Source organism: Balaenoptera acutorostrata, chromosome 19 (genome assembly GCF_949987535.1).
Source record: "Balaenoptera acutorostrata chromosome 19, mBalAcu1.1, whole genome shotgun sequence".
Taxonomy (NCBI): Eukaryota; Metazoa; Chordata; class Mammalia; order Artiodactyla; family Balaenopteridae; genus Balaenoptera; species Balaenoptera acutorostrata.
In genome coordinates, this window is record NC_080082.1 from 1,115,724 (window position 1) to 1,142,553 (window position 26,830).

At 59.5% G+C, this 26,830-nt stretch overlaps 3 protein-coding genes across 7 annotated transcripts in view; 2 read left to right on the forward strand and 1 right to left on the reverse strand.

Annotated features, from left to right (window-relative positions):
• The first annotated feature begins 292 nt into the window (after positions 1-292).
• On the forward strand, positions 293-2,730 carry APRT (adenine phosphoribosyltransferase). Of its 2 annotated transcripts, none has more exons than XM_007172555.2 (5): positions 293-447; positions 583-689; positions 1,753-1,886; positions 2,148-2,226; positions 2,477-2,730. In XM_007172555.2, exons 1-5 carry the CDS (start codon positions 368-370, stop codon positions 2,692-2,694), a joined length of 618 nt encoding a protein of 205 aa, XP_007172617.2. In that variant the 5' UTR covers positions 293-367; the 3' UTR covers positions 2,695-2,730. The 2 variants fall into 2 exon arrangements, with proteins under 2 accessions (XP_007172617.2, XP_007172618.1); XM_007172556.2 differs by having other exon boundaries at positions 2,343-2,620.
• Positions 2,731-2,908: 178 nt separating this feature from the next.
• CDT1 (chromatin licensing and DNA replication factor 1) lies at positions 2,909-7,520 on the reverse strand. Its single transcript, XM_057534416.1, has 10 exons — positions 7,248-7,520; positions 6,657-6,782; positions 6,426-6,577; positions 5,708-5,905; positions 5,464-5,609; positions 5,206-5,306; positions 4,608-4,796; positions 4,180-4,320; positions 3,901-4,102; positions 2,909-3,531 (listed from the first exon to the last, which is right to left on the reverse strand). Exons 1-10 carry the CDS (start codon positions 7,476-7,478, stop codon positions 3,368-3,370), a joined length of 1,650 nt encoding a protein of 549 aa, XP_057390399.1. The 5' UTR covers positions 7,479-7,520; the 3' UTR covers positions 2,909-3,367.
• A 15,323-nt stretch (positions 7,521-22,843) lies between these two features.
• The window catches only part of PIEZO1 (piezo type mechanosensitive ion channel component 1), a 55,086-nt gene continuing 51,099 nt past the window's right edge, over positions 22,844-26,830 (forward strand). For 3 of the 4 annotated variants that reach the window (XM_057534748.1, XM_057534749.1, XM_057534750.1), the window contains exon 1: positions 22,845-23,266. In XM_057534748.1, the coding sequence (XP_057390731.1) occupies positions 23,203-23,266 (64 nt within the window). In that variant the 5' untranslated portion in view covers positions 22,845-23,202. Of the gene's footprint in view, positions 23,267-26,830 lie in introns of all 4 variants that reach the window. The other variant, XM_057534752.1, reaches the window with a different exon arrangement.

Consider the following 26,830-nt stretch of genomic DNA (forward strand, 5'->3'; position numbering starts at 1 on the left):
GGCTTGGCCGAACCGGGCGAGGATTTCCCCGAAAGTCCGGACGGGGCTGCGTAGACGCCGTACTCCATCAACCCTGACTCGCACCTGGGCCCCGCGCGAACATCCTTGAGGCGGGGACGCCAGTGTTCAGGGCACAAGAAATAAGCACGTGTCTTAAGACCGACCGCAATTAAGATTCGATGAAATACGGTACCTCCTACGGGAGATGGTGGGACCCGCCCACCCGAGCCCAGACCCGCCCCCTCGTTCCACGCAGGCGCGGAGCCGCCTTGGGCGCCCGGCCCCGCCCCCTGGGGGCTCCTCCCCCACCCCGCGCAGGCGCGGAGCTACTAGCCCGCTCGTGCCCAGGAGCCGCGCGGACGCTGCGATGGCGGATTCAGAGCTGCAGCTGGTGGCGCAGCGGATCCGCAGCTTCCCCGACTTCCCTGTCCCCGGCGTGCTGTTCAGGTACGGGCAGCCGGGCCACGTGGGGCGCGCGGGCGGAGGAACGGAGGGACGGACCGGGCCACGCGACCCGGGATGTCGGGGCGCGGTGGGCTCTTCGTGGGCCCGAGAGTCACCAGGCCTGTCCTTGCGTGCCAGGGACATCTCACCCGTCCTGAAGGACCCCGACTCCTTCCGCGCCTCCATCAGCCTCCTGGCTAATCACCTGAAAAAGGCCCACGGCGGCAGGATCGACTACATCGCGGGCAAGTGGAGCGTCAGGGGTCCGCCGGGTCCCCGTACTCTCCCTGGTGCTGCTCGCGTCTGCTATGAGGGCGCAGGGTCGGGAGTCCTTTACCCTGGGCAGGGTGGCTTTGGGGGTCTTTTAGGGGACCCGCCAGATGCCCCAACGGTGCTTGGGTTGTAAGAACAGACCCGTTGCCGCATCCCGACTTTGCAGCCGTGAGAGGGGCGACAGGCCTCTCCAGCGGCCGGGGAACGCCTCTGCTGGGTGGGTGCCGGCGGCGGCCTGAGGGCAGGCACGACAGATGGGGCCCCAGAGCTGAATTTCCCCAGGGGGTGTCTGACCAGAATCCACTGGGCCAAGCATGCTTTCTTGTTTTACCGGCGGGCATTGAGCGCCTGCCGTGTGCCAGGTCCCGTACCCAGTGGTGGGTTTTAGGAAAACCCAGGAGATCGTGGAAGATCCTGGCAGGTCCTATTTCTCTTTGAGAGCCCCACCCCTGATCCTTCCCGGTTCTTGGATACCCTGAGGGGCCACAGCACTGCCCTGTAGGCTGGAGGGCTCCAATTGGTTGAGTCCTGTGGAGGATTCTTCCCTTCAGAAGCTGTCCCTCCCTAACCACACTCCCACGTGGGGAAGAGGCCCTGAGCTCCCCATCACAGCTCAGTCCACCCCCGGAGGTGGCCGGCGCAGTCACTGCCTCTCCTTCTGGACTAGAAGCTCCTGGGGCAGACGCTGAACCGCCTGCTAAGGGCGTTACAGGTACCACCAGCCACTGGTGAGCAGCTGAGCTTTGGAGAGAGGTTAGGTGACTTAGCCAAGGCCATACGGCTATTTACACTGCCGTGTACGGAGTGGCTCCTGCCCAGCTCCTGACCTCTCCAGCACCCAGCAGTCCCTGTGTGGTAGGTGATCTGTCAATGTTCCCAAAGTGGATGGATGTCATTGGTCTTTCATCTGGAGGCAACAAAGCTGTGTGTCCTGGGTTGTGATGGCTACTTGTCACTGTTCAGCCCTGACCCATGGGGACCCCAATGCTGCTGTACCATGCAGCTGCCCCCCAACACCCCAGGTCTCGCCGACAGGCCTAGACTCCCGTGGCTTCCTGTTTGGTCCCTCCCTGGCCCAGGAGCTGGGCTTGGGCTGCATTCTCATCCGGAAGCGAGGGAAGCTGCCAGGCCCCACTGTGTGTGTCTCATACGCACTGGAATACGGGAAGGTGAGAAGGCTGGGGGCTGCCTCTGTGGACCCTCCATTCCCAAAAGGAGAGTCGTGGACTCCAGTGGAGCTGCCGTGGTTGGTTGGAGTGGACATGGGAACTCAGAGAGGCTGAGAAGTTGGGCCAGGCTGGCAGAGCCAGGAGACAGGGTGGGTTGGAACAACTGCGGCCCAGGGGGTGGCCCCTTGTCAGTTGCCAAGCTCTGCACACCAAGGCCGTTTTGGGGAAGCTCGTAGATCACGTGCCCGCTTTCATCTGCAGGCTGAGCTGGAGATCCAGAGGGACGCCCTGGAGCCAGGGCAGAAGGTAGTGGTTGTGGATGATCTGCTCGCCACTGGCGGTGAGGATCTTCCCCCAGCGAAGCGGGCCTGGCGTCAGGGTCTGGCGGGGGTGGAGGATGGGCCTCAGCACTCTAGTTTCCCAGGGCCCGTGTCCACACCACTCCTCCCTCCCCAGGAACCATGCGTGCAGCCTGTGAGCTGCTGGGCCAGCTGCAGGCCCAGGTGCTGGAGTGCGTGAGCCTGGTGGAGCTGACCTCTCTGAAGGGCAGGGAGAAGCTGGGGCCTGTGCCCTTCTTCTCTCTCCTGCAGTACGAGTGACCCCGGCCCCAACCCCACACCAACTGGAAAAGAGGATCAGCCTGGGCGGCTGCAGCGACCCCCACTGGCCACCAGGGGGACCAGAAGTCCAGCGGGGGGGACTTATGCGTCTGTGGCTAAGTGATTTTCTCCTGAGCGGGGCTGCTTCCTGGGGGGGGGCCTGCTGGGGCTTCTGGAAGCCCCAAGGCCTGGAGCTGCAGGCTCGTTGACAGTGGAATGAGAATGAGAATAAATGACTTTCTAGAGCGGAGTCTCCTCCCCAGTGTCAGTGTGGGAAGGTGCAGGGGCCCACCGGGCAGGCTGGGCGCTTTCTGACATTAGCATTTGGTGGTTCTCGAGCCCTGTGAGCCGCCGTCTGCACACACAGGGCAGCCCACCCTGGCTTCCCCTGCTGCTGTAACTCATCACGCACGCGTGTGGACTTCAAACAACTTTATCTTACAATTCTGGAGGCCAAGTACAAAAATCAGAGTGTGGGTAGGCAGGGCTGGTTCCTTCTGTGGGCTCTAGGGAGAACCTGCTCCTTGGTTCTCAGCTCTTGCTGGCATCTTCCAATCTCAGATTCACCATCTGCCTGCCTCCCTCTTACGAGGGCCCTGTGTGACACCCAGCCCACCCAGATACTCCCGGACCACCTCAGGATCCCACGTGGACACCTGGGAGGGTTATCCGCCAGCCACACTACCCTCCCAGCGCCCCCCACTTCCCTGCACCGTGTATGAGGGGGGCCTCCACCACACTGGCCAGAAGCCCTCGAGCCCAGCAGCCAGAGCCCTGACCCTCACGGGGACTCGGGACAGGGAAAGCAAAGTGCATCGTGTTCCTAGTGGAAGTAAGACACAGGCCCAGCGGCCCGGCAGTGTTGGCACCTGTGCGCCGGGCTCACAGCGCCTCCTCGGCACGGGCAAGGCGGGCCAGCTGTGCCATGACACCTGCCAGGTCAGCGGCCTTGTCCAGCTTGACGTAGGTGTCCGTCCGGATGCGGTGGAGGCTGAGCCAGTCGGGCAGCAGCTCAGAGAGGAGCTGCACGTGCTTCTCCATCTCCCCTGCGGAGGGGGGCGGGGGCGGCACGTGAGGCTGGGTGTCAGGGCCCTGTGAGGCCTCCCGGGACAAGATCGGGAAGGACTCCAGTAGTGACCACACAGCCTTGCCGAGGAGCTGGCCCTCCCACGGAAACCCCGCAGTGGGAGGCGCCCAGCAGCTGAGGGACCAGAGACCTTGGAGGCAACAGGCAAGTCCTACGGGGCCTAGGGGCCGATGGAGGGACCACAGAGGAAACAAGGCTGGTTGGGTTGAGAGGGTGGCAACAGCCCCTCAAGGCTGCAGGAGCCGAGGGGGCCAGACAGCCTCGGGAGGTGAGCCCAAGGGTACGGTGCCCGCCCTCATCTGGGACGTGGGGAGGGCCCTGCACGTACCGGGGCTCATGGCCGCGCGGTAGCTGCCCGTCATCCTGGCGCAGGCCACCTCCATGGTGAGCGCTGGCTTGCGCTCCGACACGAAGACGCTGCGCAGCACGCGGGCCAGCTCGGGCAGCCGCTCGAGCCGCTGCAGCCGCTGCTCGTGCTCCGGGCGCCGCGTCATCCGCGCCAGCTGTTGCTGCGCCTCCTTAGCCCGGATCTGCCGTGGGCATGGACGGTCAGGGGGCGTCGTGTCTCACCCCTCACCACCACCCCGCGGGGACGCCCAACACTCACCCGCTCCAGCAGGGCCTGGGACACCCCCTTCAGAGCGGCAGGCGGCGTGGCCGGGGGGGTGGCTGGCAGTGCCGGGCTGGGGGGCTGGGGGCTGCTAGGCTGGGCCGTGCGCTGGGCCAGGTCACTCAGAGCCTTCTCCATCTGGAGCAGGTCAGAGGGGAGAGGTCAGGAGACGCCTCCCCCCGGTTCAGCCACAGGGGAGGCTCCTCACACCCCGTCTGTGTGGACCCCCCCCCCCCGAGTCCTTTGTCCAGCCCAGGGTCACCCCGGCGCACCAAGGCCTGTGCTCACCGCCCCACGGCAGAGCCTGCTGGTGCGCGGTGCTCTGCTTGTGGGGAGGGCACGTCCAGCTACCCTGAGGCCCGCGGCCAAGGGGGGAGCCTGTCAGGCACCAACGTGGGGGTCAGGCCGCCCCGCACCAGCCTTACCCTGGGTGACATCAGGCTGCGGGCACGGGCCAGCACCTCCTGGGCGGAGGCCAGCTTCTCCACAGCGGGCGGCTGAGGCAGCTCGGCCGGCTCGACGTCAGGCACTTCGTCCACATTGAAGCGGGGATGCCAGCGTGTCAGCTGGTCCTCGGGCACCTCCATGGGGGGGTTCAGGGAGGCCAGGAAGGCCTGTGTGGGAAGGGGGGGCACCAGGTGACCCTGGGCACATCTGCCTGTGGGTGTGCAGAGCTGTCCGGGTTCCTGTCCCAGCTGGGCAACCTCGGGCAAGTTACTTCACTTCTCTGAGCCCCAGGTGCTCAGCTGGGCTGAGGGTACAGCACAGAGCACCCAGCAGCACCCGCTGGACTGTCCCCAAGCTTCCCGGGGCCAGAGGCTAGCAGCCTCGAGCTCCCTGCTTGTCTGCTCAGGGCCAGGGTCCCCGCCCAGCCCCGCGCCTGCCCACGAGTAGAAGACAGCCGTGGAGAGTGGTTAAGAGAACTCTAGAACTCAGCCTCGGGAGGAGCCCATTTCCTGCGGCGGCAGATGGGTCCGCGACAGCAGGGACAACGTGAGGACCTGAGCCGGGGCACCCGCTCACCCTGTGATGCTCCCGGACTCGGGCTACCAGCTTCTGGCTGAAGACCTGGCGCCGCTGCAGCAGGTGCGACGCCGTGAGCTGGGGGGCCGCACTGCCAGCCTCTGTGGGGAGATTCCAGGCCTGAGCCCCAGGGCCGGGCCTCCCCAGTCACCCAGCCCACCCCCACGGGTCTCAGACAAGGCCCAGTGCCCGAGGCCTTACGCCCACGCTGAAACCGTGCAGCGTCCTGGGCAAGAACCCGAGGCCCAACACACTCACGCTGGTCCAGCAGCGGCTCGATGGTGAGCTGGTAATCAGACCTCCTGACGCCATCCTTGAAGGTGGGGATGTAGCGCTCCTGGCGGAAGCGGTAGGAGCCGGGGTACACGGTTTTGATCTGACCCACGTTGCGCTCCTCAAAGCGCCTACGGCACAAGGGTGCGGGGGGTCAGAGAGCCGGGGTCGGAGGGCACACAGACTCCAAGGGCAGGACGAGGCCCTGACCCCCCAACCCCCGGCTCACTTGCGCATCATGTCCTGGACGCCCTGCTTGACCTTGGTGAAGGTCACAGTCTCCGAGCGGTTGTAGAGCATGCTCACGATGGTGTCCATGCTGCGGAACATCTCGGCCAGCACCTGGTACTTGTAGGGCAGCACGAGGCCCGGGGGCCCCGGCTGGGCCAGGGCGTGGAAGCGCTGGTAGGCAGGCATCTGCTCACCACTGCCAGGGAGGGAGCGGGGCCATGAGAGAAGCCCCAGACCCACCCCCTCCAGCACCCGACGGCAGGCAAAGTGATGGGGGAAGACCCCAGAGCCGGGGGTTCCACCCCCAGGGCACACTGTGCACCAGTTTACAAAGCCCCTACACGCCCACTGTCTCCCGGTCACGAGCACTACCAGGGATGGAGACAAAAGCCTGGCCTCAGACCCAGCTGTCAGGCAGGGCGGTCCCCGACCATCCCCAGCCCTGGCTTCCTTGTCTGTAAGAGGCCTGTGATAACGATGTGACCTGGAAGGACAGACACGGTGCCAGGCAGCAGGTCCCGGTAACTGCTGGCTGTCCAGGTGGTCTGAAATTCGCAGGAGCTGGCCCTCTCACAGACGGAGGCCGACACAACTGCACTGCGCTGACTCCTTGGAGGGCACGGCCCTCCCCCACCCGAACCACCACGGCCCAGCCCCGCCAGGCCTCCCACCAGGCCACCCCTTCCTGGGTGCCTAGCCGCCGTCCCAAGACTCACCACAGCCCGGCTGGGTGCCCCCTGTCCTCCGGCGCGCTGGGTTCCCCAGCATTCTTCTGCGCACTTGCCTTCAGCTCCTGGACCCGTGCCCCCAGCTCCTGTGCCCGCTGCAGGCACGACTTGAGCTCAGAGAGAGTGACTTTGGAAGGCACCTGCGGACACAGAGTGCTGTCAGCCCGCCTGTCACCCCAGGCCAGTCCACCTCCCCTGCCCTCAGTGCAGCCTCCTCACCTTGTCCTCCTGGGCTGCCAGGCAAGGTCGCTGACTGGCTGAGAGGGTGGCCTTCTTTGTCTTCGTGCTTTGGGGAGAAGAGTGCTCTGGGGAGCCAGCGGCAGCTGGGGAACTAGGGCCAGCGACCTGGTGGGAAGGACCCCAAAGGTGATGAAACCACAAGACTCTGGGGTGCACCATCTCGCAGAAAGCAGCTCTCCTGCCCCCTTGGTTAACTAGGCCACGCCCCACTCACAGCCAGGTCCAGAGTCACCCAGGCCTGACCCCTCGCCCAGTCTCGCAGACGAACCTGGCGTTTACCAGTCCGCTGGGCTCTGGCCCTCCCCCAGCATCTGTCAGATCAGGCACCCCCCCATCACTGGAAGTCCTCTAGAAGGGAGGCCCCGCGAGGCTACGGGACGCCGCCTGCCAGGTGCGCGTGAGCTGGCCCTAGCCCCTCCTCCCGCGGGGGGCCTGCGTTCGACCCGGGTCGGTGCCCTCCTCCTGGGCAGGTCTCTCCAGCAGCCCCGCCCCCTCCCCACCGCTCCACCGGTTCCCTCCCGTCTGTCCCCCTCCCCGGCCTCAGTTTCCTCCTCCCCTCCACGCCCTCACCGCGTTGGCCGGCAGCCGCAGCCTCCTGCGCGCGGGCGGCGCAGGCTCGTCGCGCGTGGGCTCGGCGGGCGAGCGGGCGCGCTTGCGGCTGCTGCCGGGGCCGGGGGCCGGGGCGCGGGGCGCGGGCTTGGCGGGACTCGGGGTGCGCCAGGCCGGCTTGGTGCGCGTCGGCTTGTCCCGGAGCCCAGGACGGCGGCGCGCGAAGAAGTCGGTGAGGCGGCACTGCGCCATGGCGGGAGCGGCGGGACCGGCACTGCAGGACCGCGACTGCAGGACCGCGACTGCAGGACCGCAGGCGGAAGTGGAGCCGCTTTTCCCGCTGATTTTCGCGCCGCGCCCTGGCCCCGCCCCGGCCGTGGGCGGAACCTTCGGCGCCTCGGCCAAGGGGGTTGGCGCAATATGGACGGGCCCGGGCGCGTGCGCGCTGGCCCTCTCGGGCTGTGCCTACCGCGCATGCGCCGCGGCGAGGGCCTGGGGTTGTTTGGCGGTCCGTGTGCCGTTTCCCGAGTCCTGGCTGGGTCTGCGCTGGGCGGCACGGTTCCGGGTGGGCGCCGAGCCAGTGCTGTCCTGGCAAAGAGGAAAATGCTGCGCTGCTTCCACCTGAAATTTAAACTAATACGGTGCAATGAAGCTGGCGCCCGGCTGCGCGGACTGGGAGGGCGCTGCACACGTGGCCGCGGGGCCGGGGGTCTCGGCGTGTCCTGGGCCTGGCCTGGCGCCCAGTGTCCGGACCAGGACCCTGAGGCTGGTGGATGCGCCTCGAAAGAAGGTGTTCGGCAGTTAGGCGAACGGACCGAGACCACTGAATTGCACACTTCTTTAAGGGTGAAGGTTATGTTTCAATCAAGCTGTTATTTTGAAAGAGAAAGTTGCTCTCAAATGGCCAAATTGGAAAGAAAGTTCTTAAAGCCTGAAGCTTGGGTTATCTGGCAGGCTCAATGTCTGTGGAATTCCCATCACAGAAAAATGCAGTCAGCCCGGTCCTGAAGTCTGACCACAGGTCTGGGAGGAAACTGAATCACAAGGGTTGTCTTTGGGAGGGGGTGAGGGCTGAGACGGGAGTTTTACTTTGCCATCTTTTCCAGGTTTTCTGTAAGGAGCATGAATCGTGGCTCTACAAAAGTAAAATTTAAAGGAACAGAAACGTCCGTTGGGGTGGTGCTTGCAAAATGACAAGAGTGAGAAAGTTGGGGGCTGATGAGACAGTCTGGTAGAGAAGCATCGTTGCCCACATGTTACAGAGGGCACAGCAACTAGATCCATGTTTTGTTAGCAGCCTGTAGCAAATTATGAGTGGGCCGAGGCCAGCATTTTTTTTTTTTTTTAATTTTATTTATTTATTTATGTTGTCTGTGTTGGGTCTTCGTTGCTGTGCGAGGGCTTTCTCTAGTTGCGGCGAGCGGGGGCCACTCTTCATCGCGGTGCGCGGGCCTCTCACTGTCGCGGCCTCTCCTGTTGCGGAGCACAGGCTCCAGACGCGCAGGCTCAGTAGTTGTGGCTCACGGGCCTAGCTGCTCCGCGGCATGTGGGATCTTCCCAGACCAGGGCTCGAACCCGTGTCCCCTGCATTGGCAGGCAGATTCTCAACCACTGCGCCACCAGGGAAGCCCCAAGGCCAGCATTTTTAAGGTTACATTTTGTTACAGTTTTGCTTTGGTGTGTGTACTCTGAGCCACCAAGTAAAGTGTGTTTTTTTTTAATTTATTTTATTGAAGTATAGTTGGTTTACAATGTTGTGTTAATGTCTGTGGTACAGCAAAGTGATTCAGTTATACATACACATTCTTTTTTTATATGTTCTTTTCCATTATGGTTTATCTCAGGAGACTGGGTATAGTTCCCTGTGCTCTACAGTAGGACCTTGCTGTTTCTCCATTCTATATATAATAATTTGAATCTGCTAACTCCAAACTCCCCATCCAACCCTCTCCAGCTCCCACTCCCCGTTAGCAACCACAAGTTTGTTCTCTGCGTCTGTGAGTCTGTTTCTGTTTTGTAGATAAATTCATTTGTATCATTTTTTTTTAGATTCTGCCAATCAGTGATATATAGTATTTGTCTTTCTCTTTCTGACTTAACTTCACTTAGTATATAATCTCTAAGTCTGTCCATGTTGCTGCAAATGGCATTATTTCACTCTTTTATGGCTAATATTCCACTGTCTGTATATACCGCATCTTCTTTATCTGTTCATCTGTTGATGGACATTTAGGTTGTTTCCATGTCTTGGCTATTGCGAATAGTGCTGCTATGAACATAGGGGTGCATGTATCTTTTCGAATTAAAGTTTGTCTGGATATAGGCCCAGGAGTGGGATTGCTGGATCGTATGGTACCTCTATTTTTAGTTTTTTGAGGAACCTCCATACTGTTTTCCATAGAGGCTGCAACCCATTTACATTCCCACCAACAGTGCAGGAGGGTTCCCTTTTCTCCACACCCTCTCCAGCATTTGTTATTTGTAGACTTTTTTTTTTTTTTAGTGTTTATTTATTTGGCTGCACCGGGTCTTCGTTGGAGCATGTAGGATCTTTTTTTTTTTTTTTTTTTTTTTTTTTTAGTTGCGGCATGTGGGCTCTTAGTTGTGGCATGCAAACTCTTAGTTGCGGCAGGCGGGATCTAGTTCCCTGACCAGGAATTGAACCTGGGCCCCCTGCAGGGATTGAACTGGACCACCAGGGAAGCCTCTCACCTGCATGAGGTGATACCTCATTGTAGTTTTGATTTCCATAAAACGCATTTTTAATCAAAACAGTGGTTGGGGGTTGTAGGCAGGCATCACCCTGAGTCAAAGTGGAGCCTGCTGTGCGTTAAAGAGGGACAGCGTGTGGGAGTCTAGACCTACCTGGGAGCCTAGGCCGCGGGCATAGCCTCTTCTTGAGACCAGAGGCGATAAGGGGACCTTGTACACCTCGGCCGGCTCGTAGCTTCTCATAAGGAGAGAGGGTGCAACAAGGTGGTTTCCCACTCTCTGTTTCACGTTTTGAAAACAGAGAAACACCTGGTCTGGAGAGGTGGCAGCGGCAGGACCTGACTAGTGGCTGTGCGCTCGGGCCCCCCGCCTGCCGATTAGCCCAGCCCCTGCCCTCTGTAGATAAGCTCATGGGCAGGAAGCGGCCCGGAGGCCTCCCCGGTTTCCGCGACGCTGAGCACGCGCCACCGGCCCGCCCACCAGCCTGGAGCCACGGCGTGGCGCTGGCTCATGCGCTCCCAGAGCTGTGTGGGGCCCCAGGCAGGCCCCAGGGTCCTGAGAAATCCAGGGAGACGCTTCGGGAGGGGACTGCCTTGCCGCCTGGCCACCACATGCTTTGTGATAGGCGCGCGCGGCGTGTCCACCGCAAGGGGCCTTCTGGGAAGGGAAAGCGTTGCACAGACTTACTCCCGTGGGGGGCAACTCGGGGGCCCTCGCAAGCCCTGAGTGGCTCTAGGATGAGCTGAGGCTGAGAAGGACGCTCACTGGAGTCTCGAGTCCAGAACATGAGTGTGACCCTTGTCTGCGGGGGTGGGACGAGGGGTGGGAAGTGCTGGGGGTCTGGGGACTTAGCACACTGACCCCTCACAGCCAGCCAGCAGGAAGGGGGCGGCCCCACAGCAGGGGCCTCAGGACCCGCCCCGCCGCTATGGCCACCGTCCATGCCCTGGCGCAGGGTCTGGCTGTGCCACTGTGGCGTATTTTTAATGTCACCCGTGGAGAGCAGGCCTTTTGGGGTGGCTTCAACCCTGGGGCCAGCTGCTTCTCAGAAAACTGCCCACCCGCCTGCAGTGATGGAGTTTGGCAGCTGGGGCAGCGCTGGGCGACGCCCCTCCCCAACACCGCCCCCTGGTCTGAGAGGCACACAGCTGAGCCAATCAGAGCCTCTTTTGGGACCTGGGACTCTGGAGTTAGAACCCCCTTCTGTCTCCCCTGGTGGCAGAAAGTGAGATGGGGGAGGACAGCCACCTTCCACCATGTGTGTGGAGACAGAGCGAGCAAGGGACCCTGTGGCCCCAGAGACAGACAGCCAGGCAGCCGCTAACTCAGATGTGGTTTGTCCTGTTTTGTTTTGTTTTATTTTTGCTGTGCCGGGTCTTAGTTGCGGCACACGGGATCTTTAGTTGCAGCATGTGGACTCTTAGTTGCAGCATGCATGCGGGATCTAGTTCCCCGACCAGTGATCGAACCCGGGCCCCCTGCATTGGGAGCACGGAGTCTTACCCACTGGACCACCAGGGAAGCCCCGTCAGATGGTTTTTAATAGTTTCCAGTTTGGTCTCTTGTGAGGCCCACTTTTTTATGAGGTAGCCTTGATTCCTTCCTATACGTTTGCCTCTTTTTCTTAAAGTGCCTCTGGGTGGTTTTCTATTTCTTCCAACCCAAAGAGCCTTGATTAAAGCATGGTCACAAAGGTTGGTCCATATGAGGCTGCATTAGTAAAATTACAGAGAAGGGAGGTGAAAGCCCTTCTCTGACAGGGTTCCACCAGACATGTCAGGTTGGCTTATAGGTGTGGAACGCTAAGAGGATATAGCCTGGCTGAAATGCCTGGATGGGAGAGAGACCAGATGGCAGAGGGGCTAGACCCCTTGTCTGTGGGTGTTTACCCCGGAGAAACTTGGAGATCTGGGAATGTGCCTTCATTCATTTGATCAACCAGTATTTACTGAGTGCCCCCCGGGAACCTGGCTGCTAAGGACCCGCTACGCACCAGGTTGAGAACAAGACAGATGAGCTCCTCCCTGCTGTCAAGGAGCTCACATTCTAATGGAGAGAGAGAGAAACTAGTTGCAAAGAGAGAGAGAGAGAATTTCAGATAAAGAATATGAAACCTGGCCGTGGGATTGAGTGCCAGGGGGAGTCACTGTACATCTGAGGGTTCAGGGAGGCTTCTTGGAGGCAATGACATGTGAACTGAGACTTGCATGGCAAGAAGGAGCTGCCAGGGAAGAGAATCCAGAGCAGGAACTGCGAGTGTAAAGGCCCTGCAGCAGAGATCATGCGGGGCATAGCCCCTTTCATGACAGAGCCCTGGAAGTCCTGTGGTGCCACTTCTGCCCCTCCTGTGGGACGAAGGGGTTGCAAAGGTCCACCCGGGCTCCAGGGGAGGAGACGTAGGCCCCACCTCTAGACGGAGCAAGGTCAAGGTCACATTGCAGGATGAGCTGTCCAGAGGTGAGGTAGCAAGCTTCTGGTGATGAAGGACCACCAGGAGAAGGGATTCAAGCACTGAATATTAACAGCCAAAGTGTGTGTGCTTACCACGTGCCAGGTATAGTCCTGAGAGCTTTACACATACCTCTGTATCTGATCCACACAGCCACCTAGGATGTAGATGGCTACAGATAACGCCCATTTCATGGATGAGAAGACTGAGGCCCGAGAGCTTGAGCCACTTGCTTCGGGCCACACAGCCTGCAAGTGGCTGAGCTGAAATTCAAACCTAGGCCCCTGCTGGCTGGCCCACCCATGCGGGCTGAGCCAGAGCCTATCTGCCCACCCAGGTGGCCCCCATCCCTGACTGGGAGTGACTTGGTTCCGTCCCTCCACCAGCTCCTTGAGAGGCCCGTGGGCTTCATCTCTGCCAGCAGGGCCTGTTCTGGGTCTGCATACAGTAGCATCACTAGTTGTGGGCTGACCTAAACTTTCAACCTGGAGGTTGATCGAGGGGACCATCACCGTCTCCCATTTGCTTTTCCTGCAGAATTCCTCATCCCCACATTTGGCCTCTCATCAGGCTGCAGCTGAACCTTACAGACCTTGGCAATCTGGTGCTGTCACTCAACCTGTCACTGTGCCCTGGTCTCAGCCAGCATCCTCAATGCTCCTCGCCTTTCCAGTTACATCCCAATGTGAGGCCGGATTTTCTTCACATGCTTTGACCAAAACAACTCGTCACGGCAGATTGGATGTGGAGCAGCTGTGAGAATCCAGCTGTCTCCTATTCAACCAGACATTAAAGTGAGTGGCAAAAAGGTAAGGAATGCCACTCTTCTCACTAAAATTTTTTGTCTTGGAAAATACAATTAGTTTTCATTTATAAAATATGGATGTATTATTGTTATTTTTAATGATTTAATACATAAATTTTTTAAAGCCTTAGTTTTAATTTTTAATATGGCAAATACTGATAGATATAACCCACATCAACAAAAGCCCCTAGGGGTCCTCAGAAATTTTTAGGGGTGTACGGCTCGTGAGGCAGAGCTGGGGTCTGGATGGGTAAAGGCCAGGACCTGCAGTCAAACAGCCCAAGTGGAATCTGGTTGGGTGACTCCACACAGGTGGCTGTACCACCCCGAGCCTCAGTCTTCTCATCTGTAACAAGGGATGGTAATGCTACTTGGCTCGTGAGGATTAAATGTGGGTAAAGTGCTTAGCACAATGCCCGGACCACAGCCACTTAAAATAGATGGGGCTTGGGGATTCCTTGGTAGTCCAGCGGTTAGGACTCTGCGCTTTCACTGCTGGGGCCCAGGTTCGATCCCTGGTTGGGGAAGTAAGATCCCTCAAGCCGCACAGCACGGCCCCCGCCCCCCCCAAAAAAAGTGAAAAATAAATAAAATAAAGTATCTGGGGCTTGCCGTCATCACCACCACCACCACCACCACCATCATCATTTTAGCCACGCTCCAAAATATGAATAGAGTTGCAGTAGGTTCTGAGTTTGGACCACAGCCATGTCTGACCTTCCCGAACTTCCCTAGAACCCACCCCACCCCCGGTGCTGCTCCGGCCAGTCTGCCACCTCAGTACATGCGTGGCATGAATGGCTGGTCCCCACGTGCTCTACCTTGGCGACATTTGTACGTAACGACCATCACCCAGGGGTGTGTAGCGCCTTACCGTTTTTAAAGCAATTTCAGAAAACAAGAAATAGCTGGCTTCTGCTGGGGTGTGCTGTGTGCAGGCCCTGGTCCCTGTGATTGGAACGCCTCATCTGTCTCACCCCTCAAATCAAACCTACAAGCGGTACCCCATTTGGGGTGAAGAGGCCGAGACTCACGGGGCTCAGAGCGCGTGCGCCAGGGAGCTCTGTCTGCACCCCGACCTCTGCCTCTCAGTCTGCCGCTCTTCCTTCCCCGGAGACCAGACCGGAATCAGAGACTAGTGGTGGAATTCAGGCTTTCCGGGACTCCCCTGGGCCCTGCAGAGAGCGCCTCACCTGCAGCCACGGGGGAGCTTTTAATGGTCTTGGCTTGTAATGCGAGGTCCGTGGCCAAGTATGGAGGCAGCTTTCACCTTCAGTGAAGGCATTTGGGTTTCAGCCGGGATCGATCTGCACTTGGTCCACCAGGCAAGCTTGGACGCCATCCCTGGATGGAACAAAGAGGGAGGCTGCTTACCCCAGGGTGAGTGACTCGGGAAGTCTCCTCTCCCCGCCAAGCCCCGGTCTCCTCATCCTACCAGGAGGACCTCAAGGGAACCTGGTCTCAGCAGGCTGCTGGGAGAGTCCTGGAAAAGGGAACTGGGCCTGAAACTCCCGCGTGGTTTCAGAGCAGGCGGGGGAATGCTCTGTGTCTTGCTCCACTGTGGGTGTCCAGAGCAGTGCTCGCCAGTAGAAATGCAACAGGAGCCACAAGTGTAATTTAAACTTTTCTAGTAGCTACATTAAAAAAGTAAAAAGAATCATGTGACAGTAATTTTTAAAATATATCTTTACTCTGCCCATTATTTCCAAGATGTTATTTCAACCAGTAGTCAACATAAACTTATTAACGAGATATTTCCAGTTTTCTCACCATCATAATCATCACAAAGTACTGATCACTAATACCAATCATACTAAGTGTAGCATGTATCTTACACTGACAGCACATCTCAATTTGAAGCATGCTAAATTTTCATGGCGTACTCGATCTTTATTTCGAAATCATGAAATTGGAAAAGTGGACTCATGTGCCCAAGTTGTTCTAAGCAGGCTTAAAAGTTTTCCGGTAACGGCAAAGGGTGTTAAAATTAACTAAAGGCAAATGCAAGTGCAGCCCAGCTCCCAGCGGCTCCCCATTGCCCAGGGCCAGCTTGCGGAGCCCAGAGCAGGCAGGATGGGTGTGGCCGGGCACATGGAAGAGACGTGCGAGGACCCTGCAGCGCAGGAAGAAGCTCCTGGAGGCCGGAGGCGAGGGCCAACCCCAGGCCCAGCCCTCGAGTGGACGAGCACCCGCAGGGGCAGGTCCGCGGCTCACCCTGGAGCTGCCAATCACGGAGGCGGAGACGTGGGGTGGGGGTGGGGGGGCAGCCTAGCATGGGCGTGGTCCGAGAGGGGCGGGGCCTTGTCCGTCACGTGGCTTCGCCCACCGAGGCCGTGGGGGAGGACTACATAATGGGCGGGGCGAGCTCGCAGGGGGCGGGGCTGCCGCCTGGGGCCGCGCTGGGTGCCGACGAGCTGCGCGCCAGGGAGGGAAGGTTCCAGGCGCTGCCGAGTTCCGACCTCACAGGCAGACTGGCCCAGCCGCGGCGCCGGCCGCCGGGGTCACCTGGTCACTGCAGCCCCAGGGTCCTGCCACGTCCCGGCTTGCCTGCAGGGACCGCCCCCATGTCCTGACTCCTGCTGCCCTCCCGCCGCACCGTTTGCCCACTAGGGTGGCCCCACGTAGCAAGGCGTCCTCCGTGGTCAGAAGTCGTCCCAGGGAGAATGCCTAGACCTGCGTGAACAGCCTGACAGTAGGGCCGTGCCTGAGACCGAGGGGCTTGTCCCGAGGAAGCCAAAACGCCCCCGCGTCCGCCCAGCGCGTTCCTTCCCTCCACCCGAGGGCGAGCATGGGCATCTGTGCTCCTGACACAGGTGGGCACCCCTCCTGCCGTGGCCCGTGGACTGCACTCGAGGGGCTGTAACGTCCCACCTTTAGCACCTTGAACGTCCCGCCACAAGCCACCCCGTCCAGGGTGAGCTGGGGAGTCCTGCATCTGAGAGCTCAAGGCCTGGCAGAGTGGAAGGTTAGTTGGTGCTAAGAGCTCGGGCTTGAAGTGAGGCGGCCGTCCGTCCATTCAGCAGTATTTACTGAGCTCCCACTATGCACCGGGCACCAAGCACGGAGCCCAGGGGCCCGTGGGGAGCGGCCAGTGGGGAAACATACTTAAACAAGTGCATAAATAGGCCCCTGGGAGAGCCTGACCCAGCCGAGGTGGATTGGGTGGGAGTGACGTTCCCTAGGGGCCTGGCCATGCGGATGGGCCGGCAGGGAGCAGCTTGAGGATGCCACGGTGGGGTCTGGGTGGGGCTGGGGGCCCTGGAGCTCAGGCAGTGAGGGCAATATGCTGGCACGAGGGGGCGTACATGGCCTCAGAGGGCATTTTGGTCTCTCCTAAGGGCAGTGGAAGCCTTATGCCGGCAGTATTTTGAAAGACTGTCCTGGGTGGATTGGGGCCAGGGAGAGGCTGATGCAGTTAGTTGGGCAGAAGCCCATGGCTTTGGATTAGAGGGGTGGGTGGACTCAAGACGAGAGCAGACGCTGACTCCTGCATGCAGCTGCGTGTGTGGCTGTGGGCAGGTGACCGAACTGCCCGAGAGGGTGTCCTGCAGGTCCACGGGGCCAGCCTGCAGGGTGCTGCCTCAGGGCGGAGCTCAGGAGCAAGAACTGATCGGTCACTAGCATGGGGCAGAGCCGGTGCATCCAAGGACTGGACAAGGAGGGCCCAGCCCAGGACTTTGGGAGTTGAAGGGAGGGACAGACCGTGTGGCCAGGGCAGGAATGATCACCAGCCCACAGAGGACTCAGAATACCCCCGAAAAAGTTTGAACTTCCTCCGAGGCTGGTGGGGAGGGAAGCGGTAGATCCGTGTTAACAGTGGATCAGTCGGTTGCTGTGTGGAGGACGGTGTGGGGCGAGAGGCCCAGAAGAGGCCGTGGCAGCCCTGCCGCTGAGATCGGATGGCTATAGGAAGGGAGGAGGGGGTGAGTGTGACCCATCAGGGCCGCCAGCTGAGCCGCTCACCTGGTGATGCTTGCCTGGTCCTCCCAGGCCTGGGTTGTAACGCGTGGTCGCTGAGGCTGCCATGTCCCAGCCAGCCCCCGTCCACTGCCCAGGACACCTGGGTTGTCTGTCCTGGATTCCTTCGGGATGTTGCTGGGGCAGTGAGATCTCAGAATCACACCCCCTTCCCAACGACCAGAGTGAAGAAGATGTAGAAATGGTGAGAAATGCCGTCTTCTCCCCTTAGCACCTTGCTCAGTGTAGCCTGAGTGGAGCCCTGCGGGGAAGGGATCCTCCGCAGGGAGAGGCCCAGGAGTTCTCGAAACCAGGACCCGGTAGAGGGCGGGCCGGTCAGCCTGGACTGTCCTTGGACGCAGCACCCCCTTCTCCGAGCTCAGTTTCTCCACGTGTTATAAACACTTTCGTGTTATTGATTCTCTTTAGAACCACTGGTGCACTACTGACCCCCGGCCCCCAGGTCCTAATCCATGAAGGGGTGACGGGCCGTCTCACTCATGCCCCATGTTAACCTGCCTCCTCTGTCCCTTCACTCACCTGCCTTGTGCAAGTTTGGTGCTGGACATTTTCCACAGCGCCCGCCCCTCATAATCCTAAGCATTGTCTGACGGTGGAAATGATCCCAGTTCGTGGGGAGGGCCATGCTTCAGACACTCTCCCCGACCCAGCCTCTGCCCCCTGCCGCCCCCTCCCCTCCTCCCGTCCCCACTGCTGCCGGCTCAGTCCTCCTCCCGTGCCCTCCCAGGCAGAGCCAGGGAGGCACTCGATGCTGGCGTGGGCCAGGCGGCGGAGGGCTGGGCAGAGCCGTTGGTCTCAGCCAGGCATGTCACCTCTGTGAAGCCCCTCGCCCTACTTGCCCCGCTAGCCTGTCAGCCACAGGGGATGCTGGGTGCGGGGCCGGTTCGTCTCTGCAGCTGGGCAGTGTCTGCGCCCGGGGCCGGGCCATCAGCCCCGACCCGATCATTTTGACTTGGTCCCTCCATCATCCCGACCAGCTGGAGTCCGGTTTTGCTGCCAAGATGGGGGTAGGGAAACCACTGACAAACTTCTAAAAGTTGGCTTCACGTGGAAAACCCAGTTATTCATCGGGCCACCTTTCCCCACAGTGTGGGTTTAGAGCCCATGCCATTCCTGGAGGCGGCTTGTGAAGGGCTCGTAGCTACAGGCCCCTGTAGGCGCGTGTCTGCGTTGTAGGCGCCGATTTCCAGCCTCCCAACTCAGCCGGCCCGTGAGCCCGTGAGGCGGGCAGGTTCCAGACCGACTGGGAGCTGCAAGTGCAGAAGCAGGTGCCACTGCTGACTCTGGTCCAGTCACGTCCTGAGCCGGGACAGGGCCGAGGAAGCAGGGTCACTCGGCCGATTCCGGGTGGGCAGGTGGCTGGGAGGGGGCTCCGGTAGGACGGGTCCCTCAGAAGGAACCAGGCCTCGGAACCGCTGACAGGAGCATAACTTGGGCTTGTTCTCCGCTGGATCGATTCCTGGTCTTGTTTCCAGGAAAGGAGGGCTGGGGAGACTCAGTGGGAATGTACTTGGGGAATTTAAAAAATAATCCCCGATCTCATCAGGTCTCTGGCCAGGAGTCAGGAAAACAATATTCAGAAGAAACAGACAACGTGGTTGCCTCTGGGGAGGCCCCCGGTGGAGGACGCCGTAGTGTGGGCTGCAGGGAAATCCGCTTAGTTAGTTGTTCATAGTGGTAAAAACCCATAATATAAAATTTATTATTTTAATCATTTTAAGTGCGCGATTCAGTGGCATTAAGTACATTCACGTTGTTGTGTAACCACCACCATTTGTAACCATTTCCTGAACTTTCTCATCATCCCAAAAAGAAAGTCCATGCCTGTTAAGTAGTAACTCCCCATTCCCTTCTGCCCTCAGCCCCGGGAACCTCTAATCTAGCTTCCATTTTTATTAATTTGTCTATTCTAGATGTTTTATATAAGTGGGATTGTGCAGTACTTGCCCATTTGTGTCTCACTTCTTTTTGCTGAGCAGAATGTTCTCAGGGTTCATCCAGGCTGTAGCAGAATCAGTACTTTCCTTTTCACGGCCAGATAATGTTTTATTGTGTGGAGGGACCATACTCGGTTTATCCACTCATCTGTTCATGGACACTTGGGTTCTTTCTTCTCAGAAATAAGTTGTAAGTATAGAGACAGGTAAGGATGACGATGTTATCCTTGGGGAAAAGTTAAACCTGAGTGACGACGGCCCCTCTGATGACACTCTTGCCTCGGCCCTTCCTCTCTCCATGGGGGACCTGACCACTCCTGCTTTTCCAAGACTAAATTACTATTTTTTTAATTTAATTTCTCTTTTATATTGGAATATAGTTGATTTACAATGTTGTGTTAGTTTCAGGTGTACAGCTAAGTGATGCAGTTATACGGACATATATCCATTCTTTTTCAGATTCTTTTCCCATGTAGGTTATTACAGAATATTGAGTAGAGTTCCCTGTGCTATAACAGTAGGTCCTGTTGACTATTTTATATATAGTAGTGTGTATATGTTAATACCAAACTCCTAATTTATCCCCACCCGCACCCCGCATTTCCCCTTTGGCAACCATAAGTTTGTTTTCAAAGTCTGTGAGTGTGTTTCTGTTTTGTAAATAAGTTCACTTGTATCTTGTTTTTTTAGATTCCACACATAAGTGATATCATACGATATTTGTCTTTCTCTCTCTCTTTTTTTTTTTTTTTTTTTTTTGGTCCATAGCATGCATGTGGGATCTTAGTTCCCCAGCCAGGGATCGAACCTGTGCCCCCTGCAGTGGAAGCGGGGATTCTTAACCACTGGACCAGCAGGGAAGTCCCTCTCTGTCTGACTTACTTCACTTATTATGATCATCTTTAGGTCCATCCATGTTGCTGCAAATGGCATTATTTCATTCTTTTTACGGCTGAAGAGTATTCCACTGTATATATGTACCACATCTTCTTTATCCACTCATCTGTCCATGGACATTTAGGTTGCTTCCATGTCCTGGCTATTGTGAATAATGCTGCAATGAACATTGGGGTGCATGTATCTTTTTGAATTACGGTTTTCTCTGGGTATATGCCCAGGAGTGGGATTGCTGGATCATATGGTAGCTCTATTTTTAGTTTTTTAAGGAATCTCCATACTGTTCTCCATAGTGGTTACATTTCTATTTTAATCAACAAGTGTGGTAGGACCCCGAGCCATGGGGTGGTAGGGCAGAAATGGCTTTGGGCTTGGAATCAGGAAAGTTGGCCTTAAGGCCTGGCTTGTCCTTTGGCAAATGACGTCCCCCCCCCCCTCGGCCCCCGTGTCCTCATCTGCAAAGGATTAGAACCTGCATTACTGAACAGCCAGGACTGCCACCGCCCCCTACTTGGCAAGTCGGCAGGTTGGGAAGTTCTTCTGCTGAGAATCTGTCCCCACTGTGCTCTTGTAAAATGTATTTTGTGAATAGGTGATACATGTATACAGCAAAAACCCACAAGACAAAAAGGCATTTCAGCAACCATTGTTCCCCTCCCATCCGATAGTGCAGCTGCACCCCTACTGGCCTGGCTATGGCTTGTGTTCCTCCCAGAGACTGTGTCCACGAAGGCCAGGCGTGGGCCAACGCCTCTGCTTTTCCCGGTTGTAACACTGTATCTTAGGGATTGTTCCATATTGATACACAGAGAGTTGCTTCACTCTCTAACTGCTTTGAAGCGCTCCACGGCAGGATACACGGTGATTTCTTCTAACAGCTCCTAAATTTGCCAGAACAGTTCGTTTCTTTCCTGTCTTTCGCTGCTCACAATTCTTGGAAGCATACGTTCTGCTCCTCTGCAGGGAAAGTCCTTTCTTTGTTCTGGAGCCAGACGGAGGGTGGGAAGCGCTGTGAGCCAGGTCCCCGAAGCTGCGGGGGTGCTGGGGGCCTGCCTGCCCAGGGCTCTTGTCTCCTCATCCCCATTCTGAGTCCTCCTGCTTCCCCCTCAGACTTTGCTCTTGGGACAGAGTCTAAAACCTTGTAACCTAGGCCTTAGAAGGACTTAGCTTAAGGGAGTGATTTTTAAGCTTTTTGTTGTTTTTGCATTTAAACCCTTTATGCAAACAAGGCCCGGCGTGGGTGAACATCAGTGTCCCGAGAGGGGCCCCCTGCTGTCCCCTGGTCACCCTGAGGGCAGGCCAGGCAGAGGGCAGGGTGGGGGGAGCCCTAACCCCAATGCTGTGTCTGTTCTGGCTGTTGTCTCTCTCTCTCCCTCTGCCCTCCTCTCTCCAGTCCACAGCCCGGTTAAGAATGACGAGGGTGAGTAACCGAGGGGACCGATGGTAACCCCTCAAGGGTGTGCGTTACTTCACGTCACTTTTACATGTTCTCCTCTTCAATCTTCACAGCTTTGCAGCTGGCCCCCATCCCATCTCACAGATGCCCCCCAAGGCTCAGAGAGGGGGCTGGCCTCTTGGGCAGAAGGCCGGCAGCCAGTAGAGCTGCCGTGGGCTGTCCTTCGGTCATGTCTCTGGACGCTGGTGCTGCTCGGAGACCCTGGCCACAATCCCTGCCAAGGGACGGCCTCAGGCGGCCAGGTTCAGGCCTAACCTTGAGGGTGGTTCTAGCCATCTCTCTAGAGGCTGGGAATAGGCAGCATTTACAGGTGGGTCCTGGGACTCTCAAGGAGCTCAACCCCATGTCCCCAGCCTCCTTTGGTCTCTGACCGTGGGGAGGAACCCCGAGGCTACAAGTCTCAAGGGGCCTAGAGAAAGTCCAGGGTCAGACATGACCCCAGGAAGGAGCAGGCAGGACGAGAGGCAGGGAGAAATCCAGTCAGCACTGAAACTCCAGATTTCATCAAAGTCCCCATTTCTGGCTTTTGAAGAGTGGGAGGGTCTGGGCCTGTGTTGGAGCTGGGATGGTTGGCCAGCTGGAGCCGGGCAGTGCCATCTGCAGGCTCTGGGTCCCCACCGCACCCATCAGCTTCCTCAGGCCCTCACCCGGTCCTGGGTCCCGTCACCCTCGGTGGACTCTGCCTTACACACTGAGTGGCTCTTTTTTCCTCCTTTCCCAGCCCGATTCAAGGGTGGAGAAGGCCAAACTGGGGTGGCCAGGTGAAGTGCCCAGCGCAGCCTAGGCTCAGATCCTGGCCTGGCCGCCCAAGGGCGGTTATCGCCTCCCTCCTATGGCAGAGGGATCAGGGCAGAGCTGGCGGTGGTGGCAGGCGCGGGTGGAAGCGGCCCCCAGCCCCTGTCGGACCTCAAGGGCCTCCCACCCGACATCCAGCCTGGCCGCGGCCCTGGCCCTGCGGGCGGGGCCTCCGAGCCACCCCACGGTCCCCAGGGGGCGCTGCGGGTCCGCGTCCCCGGGAGCAAAGCTTCAGCTGCTCCTGCAGTGCGGGGCACAGTTGCGGGTGGCGTGCTGCCGCGGAAGCCCGGCGATAGGGACCCTTTCTTGAGCCCTCCGGGCCGGGACCGCCGGGGGAGAAGCGGCCCCCGCCCGCCCCCACGCGACTCCGAGCGGCAGCGCCAAGGCTGTTGAGGGTGGAGGTCTTCTCGGGGAGTGCGCCGCACGGGGGTCCCCGGTCCCCGCTGGCCGGCCCCGGCCGGGAGGGCTGGTGGGGGCCGCGGACAGCACGGAGCAGCGGAGGGGGTGCTGGGGGGTGCCGGGGCGTGCCGGGCCGTCGGGAAGGCGCGGGGGCGGGCACGCCGGGAGGGCGGGGGCCGAGCTTATAAAGGCCCGCGGGCGGGCTGAGGGGGGAGGGAGTTGCTGAGCCGCGTCCTGCCCTGCTCGGCTTCCGCGAGCCGCCGAGAGCCGTGCCCTGCGCTCCGCTGCGGCGCAGGGTTGACACCGGAGCGAGCGCGGGCCCCAGCCGTTGGCACCGGCGGGGCGCGGCGGACCCCGGCCCTAGGAGGAGGACCAGGAGGGCGCGGAGGCGCTCGTGTCCCCACCGACCAGCCGGGGTCCTGGCCACTGCGCGCGGCACGTGCGGCGACCCACCCTGTGCGCCATGCGCCGGCCGCGGCTCCCCAGCGCCGCCCTTTAGCGCCGCGGCGGCCGAGCGACCCCGGGCCGGCCCCGCGGGCCCCTCGGGCATGGAGCCGCACGTGCTCGGCGCCGTCCTCTACTGGCTGCTGCTGCCCTTCTCGCTCCTGGCTGGTGAGTGGGGGCGTGCGCGGCGGGCTCTGGTCTGGGACGGGGTCTGCGTCCCCGCTCCCGGTTTCCGGCCCGGCCGCCCAGCGAGGCTGGCGGGGCGAGGACCGTGCGCGGGCGGGCGGGCGCGGAGATTCCCCGGGACGCGCGCGGCCCTGGGCGCCCGCATTCCAGAAGCATGAGAGCGCCGGGGAGGACGGGGCCCCGTCCCAGCGCCAGGCTGGGAGGGCGGCGGCGGGGTGGCGGGCAGATGGCACCCGGGCGGCCACAGGGGCGGGTGGCGAGCGACCCCCGGAGAGGGCGGCTCGTGCCTACGCCCTGGGGCGCTGAGAGTAGGGGCACGAGGGTGGGGGAATGTCGGCTGCTATGTGAGGGGCTGGGGCGTCGGTGAGGGGGGCACGAATCTCTTTTTCTCTTTCGTGTTTAAAAAAAAAAAACAAAACTCAAATTTGCATCACGACTTCCTGACCAATCTGGGAGAAGGCGGGCTTCCTGCCTGGAGCTGTTTAATCCGGAGCCTCCGGAGGCTCTAACGGCGTTGTGCCCTGGGCTCGGCCCCCCTCACTCTTCCCCTTCCCGTCCCCACCCCCCAGCCGGACTAGGGCAGGCCCATGCTCTGGTAAACACAGTTGGCGTTCCTCCCTGCCGCCCTGGTGTCCTGGCTTACTCCGCTGGGCTCTAGTGCTGCGAGAGGGGCCGGGCAGGTTGTGCCCGGGGCTGGGGGAGGGAATGCCCCGCAGAAGGCTCTGGTCTTGGTATCAGAGCTGAGGGTCCGCAACCCTGGCACGAGTGTCCGCTGCTTGCCATGTCATCGGTGTCCCTTCCGGAAAGCTTGTAGTTGTGGTTCCCGTTGCTCCATGGCCCCTCCCCTCTGCACCCCTCCTGGCCTCCCAGTGCCCAGGGCAGAGTGCCCGAGACTCACTTCACCCTTCACAGGCCGGCCCTTGGCCCTCCACTCCCTCCACTGGGGCTTTCTCTACTGGGTGTGAGCTGGAAAGCGGTCTGATTAAATTAATTCGCGGAAACATGGAAGGGTTTGCAATGTGAGTCTGCCTGTTGGGTGAAAACTTGTCAGACCATGGTGGGTGTTGGTGTTTTTATGCTGAAAGCCTTTCCAGAGCCTGTGAAATCACTCCAGGTGGAATCTGCCAACTTCTGTTATAGGTAGGAGCGGGCTCCAAGTGGGCTAGGGATGTGCGACCCAGAGCAGCCTGCACTCGGCTCCCAGACAGACTGTGTTTTGATTTGTAGCAGAGAAAGGTGGTGAGACTTGGGAAAATTTTCAGGACCGGAATCAATGAAAACCATTGAGGTCAGGGAGGAGGGTCTGAGTCAGCCTTGTACGGACAGGACAGTCCGGGATGTGCTCGGGAGAGCGCAGGGTCCGCCGGCCTTTCTCCTCGTGCCTCTGGAGAGCAGACGTTAACAGGCTAGCAGAACAGACCCAGCTGGACGTCCGGCTCAGAAGCCGGTAAGCTTCTCAAAGGGGCAGGTTGGCCTCGGACGGCCCCGCAGCACACCTGCAGCCTCCTTAGGCTGCGAAGCCAGGCGGGGAATTGGGTAGGCCTGCGCGGGTGGGCGCTCGCTCCTGAAGGGTGCACCTCCCCACACGGTGCAGTCTACGCATTCAGGGTCAGCAGACTTTTTCTGTGATGGGCTGGATAGTCAATATTTTCACATCATGAGCTCTTCTGGTATTTTTTCCAACCATTAAAAAATGTAAACACCACTCCTAGCTTGTGAACTATAGCAGAACAAGTGGTGGAGCCAGGCTCAGCCCCAGGGCCAGAGTTTGTTGACCCCGAGAATTAATCTGTGTTCTTCGGGCTCTTGGCTGTAACCCAAGTGGGTGATTTGGCGGGGGAGGGTAGGTCTCTGGGTCTCTGGATGCAGAGGCGGCACTAGCTCAGGGTTCCCACCTGGGCCATATCGGAGTCACCTGAGAGCTGTTCGCATCCTGATGAATCATTCTTTGTGCACTTGGCTCAGCTTTCCTGTAAATCTAAAACTGTCCCCAAAATGAAGTCTGTTAATCAAAACCCTGACCCCCTGGCCATGCCCCTCGTGGATTCTGTGTCTGGGTGTGGGGCTTGGCCTTCCATATTTTCTCTTGAGCTTTGTGGGAGGGTGATGTAGAGCCGGCCAAGAGCCCTGCACAGTGACACCTGAGAGGCTGGAGGCCGGCTCTCGGGTCCGGGCGTGGGCAGCTCCTGAGGGACCTCGCTGGGCTGCTGCCTTCTGAGCGCCCCTCACTCTGTGACGAGCTTTGGTGGAGTTGGTTAGTTCTGCGGTGCTTCCCAGTGAGTGGTGGGTGCTGGATGAGGCCGTCAGAGGGTATTGGTCAGACCTGTGCCTGTGCTGGCTCAGGCAGCGGCCGCAGTGAGGGTTTGGGTCATCCTGGGGTGCCCCTTGCCCCCCAAAATCCCACCTCCACCTCGTCACAGCAGAGACTCCCCAGCCACCCCCCGCCACCCCCCCCCGGGAAGGGTGACGGCCTTCGACATCTCACCTGTGGTCCCTGCAGCCCTGGGGGTCAGGACCCAGAGCTGGAAGGTTCTAGAGAGACGTCAGGACAGAACACTTTGTGATTCCCACGGAACGGACCCGCCCCGCGACTCGACCTAACGGGCTGCCCAAAAGCAACACTGTAGCCCAAAGCCAGGTGGTTAGAAGGCAGGAACTGTATCACTGACAGGGAAACCCGTGCAGGGTGGCAACATGGCTTCCGCCTGCGGGGTGGATGGAGCTCCGGCCGCGTGGGCACGCCCACCGCACGCCAGCGTCGTCACCTGCGCCAGCCTGATTGTCACTGCCGTGTCACCGTTTAGAATGGGGACACTTCCTCCTTTTTATCGTGTTTTCACCGTCACCGTCTTAACAGCCCTGTGAGGCTGGCAGGAAGGCAGTGAGAAGACAGAGGCCTGGGACAGCGGGGCCCTGTTAGAAACCCAGGCCTGGGAGTTCCCTACCCACCCCCTGGTGGTGACACCCCACTAGGCTCTCAGGCTGGCAGTGAGCCTGGGGCCGTCCCTTTCAGAGGCCCCGAGAGCTGAGGGTAGGTCTCGCTTTCATCTGCCACCTTGTGGGGGAGACTCGGCCTCCTGCAGCCCCTCCGAGAACTGAATAAGTCGCAGGACTCAGGTGCCCGGTTGACGGGACCCGAGGGCTCAGTGTGCATGATCAGGGAAGGGGCTGGGGTCGGCCCAGGAGCCGAGGACGGGTCATCTGTGGTCATCTTGCAGGTGGCCGTCCCAGCAGCAGTCAGGCCCAGCGGGAAGGGTCCTGCGGGGCAGTGTTGATTGGGGGGGGGGGGGCGGGGTGACAAGCGTCTCAGATCCTGTCCCCGGGGCTGCTTCCTGGGCAGTGTCTCTCCCTCTGACACTTCCGGTGCTCAAAGATGGAGAGGGAAAGGGGCCCATCTGCTCTGAGCACAGCTGCAGGGGACTGCCTTCTGTGGCAGGGCCCCTACAGGGGTCGAGGGTATCCCCTGCCCCCGCTCTGCCCCACCAGCACAGTCTTTAGGGCCCAGTGTGAGCTGCCTCCTACAGGAAGCCACTCTTGACCACCCTG

Coding starts and splice junctions, on each gene's coding strand:
- APRT (XM_007172555.2), top strand. CDS start 368: ATGGCGGATTCAGAGCTGCAGCTGGTGGCGCAGCGGATCCGCAGCTTC. Junction 690..1,752: donor CAGGATCGACTACATCGCGG/GCAAGTGGAGCG, acceptor TCTCGCCGACAG/GCCTAGACTCCCGTGGCTTC. Junction 1,887..2,147: donor ACGCACTGGAATACGGGAAG/GTGAGAAGGCTG, acceptor TTTCATCTGCAG/GCTGAGCTGGAGATCCAGAG.
- CDT1 (XM_057534416.1), bottom strand. CDS start 7,478: ATGGCGCAGTGCCGCCTCACCGACTTCTTCGCGCGCCGCCGTCCTGGG. Junction 5,610..5,707: donor GTCCAGGACATGATGCGCAA/GTGAGCCGGGGG, acceptor CTTGTGCCGTAG/GCGCTTTGAGGAGCGCAACG. Junction 4,321..4,607: donor GCAGCCTGATGTCACCCAGG/GTAAGGCTGGTG, acceptor GACCTGCTCCAG/ATGGAGAAGGCTCTGAGTGA.